Here is a 6,000-nt window from a genome sequence, read left to right as displayed (position 1 = left end):
TAACGGGCACTTAAAGTTTTACTGAATTAATGCATAGGCTCCCTGGATTTTACACTTTCTTGTCGCCCCCGTACTGCCTGGCACCACATGTTGCAGACACTTAGTCATTCGGAGTGGGAGCCTGGTTTCCCCACCAGACCCCTAACTTAATAAAATAAAGAGAAACAAAACCTTCCCCCCTTTGCTCCCATTTCCACATCACAATAATCCCCGAGGATTTGGATTCCTTTCCAAGCTCTCCCATCAGTCGAATACAGCAGGACCCGGAGTGTCTGACTCCCCTCCAGTGGCCACGCCGAGCAGGATGGGTCGCAGTCTTCTGGGCGCAGGGAAGCCGCATCCCACGCCTTCTTCTCCCAGTTCTTGCCTATTAAGGTAAGAGTTGGAGTCGCGCGGAAGGGGCCGAGGGAGGGTCCCTTAGAAGCTGCTTCCGCGGCCTGTGCGCTCGCAAGGCGCTGGGGAATCACAACCTGGGACCGGATGCCCCGGGCCGGGTGTCCCGCGACGGGTACTGCCAGCTTCTGGGCGGCTTTGGGTCCTACTTATCTCTTCTACCCGAGGCCATCTTCCTAGTTTCCATAGCCACCAGGGCCGTGTCCTTATTCTCAACCATCACCGCAGGCCTCAAATGAGTCTTTGCACAGAGCTCTGATTAAATGAGTCTCGGGTCCCCAGTGGACGCTCCTTCCTCGCAGATGCTCCGATAACCACCGCGAGAGGGGTGCCTGCGGGGCTCGTCGCCCGGCCTGGGGAGGGAAGGAGGCGGCCTCTCGTTCCGGAGGTGAGCGGGGTACCTGCTCCTTCTGGCCGCTCGACCCCCACCCAGCGGCGCTCCCACCCATCGCCAGCCTCTTGGCTCGGGGTCCTCCCCGGCCCTCTCTCACCCTGTGCCGGCTCCAGCCCCGCCCCCCCGCCCCCCCGCCGGCCCCGCCCAAGGCCCCTCGCGCTCCGCCCCCTCCCCGCCGGCTCCCGGCGCTGCCGGAGCTCCGAGTCCGGGCCTGGGGACTCGGGATCCCGCCGCCGGGGCCGCAGCATGGGGCGCTTCGGCGGGGCCCTGCGGTGCATCAAGTACCTGCTGCTCGGCTTCAACCTGCTCTTCTGGGTGAGACCCGGAGCGGAAAGGGCCGGGCAGGGGAGGGGGCTGGGCGGGGACGCAGGGCAGGGGGCCCCGGGGAGCTGACCGCTGCGGCTTCCGAGCCGGGCTCCTGAAGGCAGGGTGTTCAAAAAGACGGAGGGAAGAAAAAGGCAGACAAAGCGGGCGGGGTGGGGAGGGGGGGAGGGAGGGAAAGATGGAGGGGGAGAGAACCGACAGAGAGAGAGATTGAGCAATGAGAAATGGTGAAAAGGGGGGAGACCCCGTGCGGCTCTTCCCTTTGAGGAACCTCTCTGCCTCGGTTTTCATCTGGAGTCTGGTAACACCAGGTGCGGGGCCACCAGCTTCTCTGCGCACACACCCCCTTCTCGCTCTGTCTTTCCGCTGGAGCAGGGGCCCGCCAGGGCGCCGGGACTGCCAGAGGTGGTGCCCCATCCGGAGTGTGCGGAGACATCACCTGGCTGTGGCGGGCTTGTGTAGGAAATTGGGGGTAGCAGTGGAAGTGGTATTGGTGGGGGTTCAGCCTTTTTCTGGGCATTAGGGGAGGGTACCGCTGGATGGAGGGAGGCGGTGGTGCTCTTCTGTGAGGGAATGGGCGGAAGGGAGGGGCTTGCAAGGGGCAGCAGCACCTCCCCACAAACCCCAGCTCAAAGCCTTTGCTAAATCCTACTGCTCCCAGAGATGATCTCATTCAACTTTGCGTTGAATGAACAACATTCCCAGGATTAGTGGTTCACCGGCTGATAGGGCCATGACCCTTGTCTCCTGTATTACTGGGACAAGATTAGGGCTAGACCATCCCTAGATTCCTGGATATTCTGCCTCAGGCCCTGAAGGACTGGGAGACAAGGTCTGAAAATTGTCTTGTCTGCACATTTCCTCTTGGGCTTCCTCAAGGGAATGTCAGTCACTATAACTGCTCAGACAGACCCTGAAGGAAAATACAGATCTTGCATTGGGTGAAGAAGTTCTTAGAGCTGGGAGGGAGCAGCAAGGGGGCTGGGTGCTTGAAAATAACTAGGATAGAGGAGGTTGCTGTTTGTCTTATCTGCTCTGGGGAGTTTGTTTTCCCGTGACTCCAACTAATTAATTATTGAAGGATGGTCTCTGCTTGTGTCTGCCAACCCATTAGCCCAGATGCCTGGGTGACTCCAGCAGTTCCAAGCTCTCAGAGGTCAAGTGGCCATCCTCAGCATCCTGCAGCAGGAGAAGGTGTGAAGGAGGTACCCCATAGACAGCCCTGAATTTTAAAAATACACATGGCTTTTGTACGCTTGGGCATTTACATCCAGCATACTATCGGGAAGGGCATTTCTAAAGGCCCTTTATGTTGTGCTTTTGAATAGTCTGGCTTAATTTCAAAAGCTGTTAATTATAAATGTCATGCTTTAGTGACACTCTTCACTCTCACTGCTTACAAATTCAAAAGAGGTTTTATCGAAGTCTGAGAAGGAATTCTTAGGCTGGGTACAGTGCTTATTTAGTGCCTGATGCTGTGCCAGCCTTTCCAAGATAATAGGCAACATTTATTGAGCATTTTCAGTGTGTCAGGGACAGTGCTATGCACACTGCATTCATTATTAACTTAATCCTCACAACAATCCTGAGGTGCATACTGTTATTATCCCCATTCTTACAAATAAGGAAAAACTGAGGCTCAAATAGGTCCACTTGCCCAAGGTCACACAGCTAATGAGTGGCAGAGGTGGGACTCAGACTCAGCCTTCATGCTGCTAAGCACTGTGGTACATGTAGTTAACCAGTGGTTCTCAAAGTGTGAGTCCTGGGCCAGTAGCATCAGCACCTCCTGGGAACTTGCCAGAGACGCACATTCTCAGCCCCATCACAGGCCTGCTGAATCAGAAATTCTGGAGGAGGGACCCAGCAATCTATTTAAACAAGTCCAGGAAATGCTTATGCTTGCTCAAGTTTGAGAACCACTCTGTTAAAGAATCAATGCACAAGAACTGTAAAAATAACTTATATATGTAAATATAAATAAATATACATAATTTATATTGACAAAAGTATATATATATATATAATTTATAAATTAAAAATACTGTTCCCTAAGCTGCTAATCTAGTTGAGGAAATGACCAATGAATATAGAACAACAACAAACAAACAACAACAGCATATAATCAAGTGACAAATTTCACACCTCTGACTCTAAACACAGGAAGGAAGGGAAGTAGGAACAAAGCAATGTTAGAGTGCCTATCATGTATTAGCCGCTGGGGTTAGGCATGACCTTTTATATATCTGACCTAATTAAGGAGTTCCCAGCAATAGTGAGGAGTTGGGACAGTTGTCCCGAAGAAGGGGACGTTTAAGCTGAAGATTGAAGGACTGGTAGGATGGAGGTGGACAAGGGTGAGGGGGGTGACACACCACCCACGGGCAGAGGAACAGCGCAAGGGTGAGTGTGACCACCAGCTGACAAAAGGATCAGGCTCAAGTGCAGAGACTGCAAGCAGAGTGTGCTTGAGCAAATTATCTTTGCTTCTAGCCCTGTTTTCTCAGCTGAACAATTGAGGTAAAAGAGTTGCTGAGAGGATTCAAAGGAAATATGTAAAGTAGCTGACTTCACCTTCCTGTGAGCCCAGTATGTAGTAAGTGCTCAAATTTTTTAAATTATTACTTTTATTATTAAGTGCCTGGCACATAGAAAGCATTTAATAAAAGTTAGTGCTCTTTCCCCAGAGTCCCTTAGTATCGGGGAATAGTGTATATCTTTGCCAAGTAACTTACAGCTTGTCTTTGCTTTAGGATAACTACACACTGGCTTCTCAGTTTGTACTTATGGATTTTCCCCACTAGGACTTAGAATACTCTGAGAGCAGGAATCTTTTTCTGTCTTGTTCATGGATATATCTCCAGCGCCTAATAGTACCCAGCTTATAGAAGGCATTCCATAAACATCTGTAGAAAGAATTGATGAATCTACAGGTTAGGGAACTGGATACAAATGGCCTTCCCGATTTGCAAAGGTAATCAATTGTCAACTTTATCTGGAGGACTGAGCCTGTCTCTTCCTGCTCATTCCCTGTCGGTTTGTTCTTTGTACAGATTGGGCCCAGGAGGAGAATATGGGGCCTTCCTCACTCTCAGTTCCATGGGGAATGGGGACCAGGGACCAGCAGCAGTCACAGACAGCTCTCCCATGTCTATAACTGTACAACCAAAGGGAAAGGGGCGACCTGAAACAGGCTCCTAATTATTTAGAGGAAAGCGATTGTTCGGGATAAATTGTCTAGATGTGTACCTTCACTGTAACTGAGGGAACCTGATTCCAGGAAAGCCCCACCCTAGTTTTTGAAGTTGTTTTTTTTCCTGGTTAGAGGGTTTGTGGGAAGTTTGGGGAAGGGGGAGAGGGCAGGGGACAGTTTTCCTGGAAGGACAGGCATTCGCCATGACTTCAGGCGTTCTATTTACACACTCTTAGATGCTTGCGTGCCTGTCCTTCTGAGGTCTGGGGTCCCCCTGGGTGACAGCACTTCCTTTCCTGTCAGGAACTCACCAGAAGGCAGACGCAGAGGCTGGGTGGGGTATGTTTTGTGATCTGCAAATCGATTCACAACCTCCTTCTGGCAGCTGGGTGAAGTTTCCCCAGGCTGTGCTCCTGGTTTTATAAACATTCAGCTAGAGCCTGCCAGAGCCAGCAGAGCACTGCCTGGCCCAGGGCTGCTGACTGTGCTCACCATTGAATTTTAACAAAACAAAAGTAAAGCCTGGCCCCAAGCCCCACTAAATTAATTTCTCTTTTCATGGCTGATGTCTAACATGAAACCCCTCCCAATATCTGTCATGTCTAAATTCGGACATTACAGTCAGACAGCATGGCATGGTCCCATGCCTTTCACTGCGATCACCTTTTTTTTTTTCCCCTCCGTTGCATAGTGATATAAATAAAACACCACAATCTACCAAGCCACGTGTGTTGGTTTAAAGAAGAAAGAAAAAAACCTGGGCTCTGTTTATTCCTCGGTTTGTTGTTGTGTACTCGGCGTTTTCCCACCGCTGTGCTGTGTGAGCTGCTCAGGGTCGCCGACCAACAGGAAGCAGGACCGTTCATTGTTGAAAGTCAGACGCCATATATGGCTTGTTTGAAGTTGCTCTCCTTTCCTTCTCACTGTTATTAATGCAGCTCTGGAGTTTCACTTGGTGATGCCTAACAGGTGCTTTTAGGAAAGACCGTGTCTCGTGGGCTTACGAGATGTCTGACTTGTCTACTCCTCTTTCCCAAATTCATTTCAAACTGTAGCTCCAGAGCTACCACCTGTCAGAAAGACTTGTTTAAAAAAATACCCGAAGAAAGTATTCTATGGGTCCACCCGAAAGCTAGACCACCCCAGAAGGCAGATAGGAATTTCCTTGGCCCTGTTGTTGGATAGTCTCCATTTCTGATTTCTGTCAAGGTGGGGAGAGAGCGGCAGCCTCCCCTATTTTGGACCAGAGGGGCCCAGTGGTGCTGGGAGGGGCAGGACTCTATGATAGGAGCCAGCCTGCAGAAGCCAGAGCTATGGTTCCAGGAGTCTGGTAGACCTCGGCCAGGTCTAGGCAGCATGGCAATTCACATCCACGAATTCAAAGCCTGGAAGGTGGATACTGGCATCTCGCTTCCTGGGTTTATTCCTGGCCATAGTATTTACTAAACAGGGGTGCTTCGTTAGTAAGCTGTTTAACCGCTTTGAGCCTCCATTTTCTCATCTATATAATGGACATAATCAAGTATCAACATCAGTGTATGACTTTGGTGCAGATAAAAGAGTAAATATATGTAAAGTATTAAGTATGGTACATGAGATAGTAAATATTCAGTAACATAGATATATATTACTGGTAGTCATATTTAAACAGTAGAAAACAAGTGGGAAAGTGGAATCTAGAATCCAAGAGATTCAT

The 6,000-nt window shown here is 50.1% G+C and overlaps 1 protein-coding gene across 2 annotated transcripts in view; it reads left to right on the top strand.

Annotated features, from left to right (window-relative positions):
* The first annotated feature begins 933 nt into the window (after positions 1-933).
* TSPAN2 (tetraspanin 2) overlaps positions 934-6,000 on the top strand; it is a 42,061-nt gene continuing 36,994 nt past the window's right edge. For both annotated transcript variants that reach the window (XM_079940617.1, XM_079940616.1), the window contains exon 1: positions 934-1,102. In XM_079940617.1, coding sequence (XP_079796743.1) covers positions 1,034-1,102 — 69 coding nt within the window. In that variant the 5' untranslated portion in view covers positions 934-1,033. The remainder of the gene's footprint in view (positions 1,103-6,000) is intronic.

This window comes from Stenella coeruleoalba (assembly GCF_951394435.1).
Source record: "Stenella coeruleoalba genome assembly, chromosome: 1".
Classification (NCBI taxonomy): Eukaryota; Metazoa; Chordata; class Mammalia; order Artiodactyla; family Delphinidae; genus Stenella; species Stenella coeruleoalba.
This window is presented reverse-complemented; position numbering and strand designations above follow the sequence as displayed.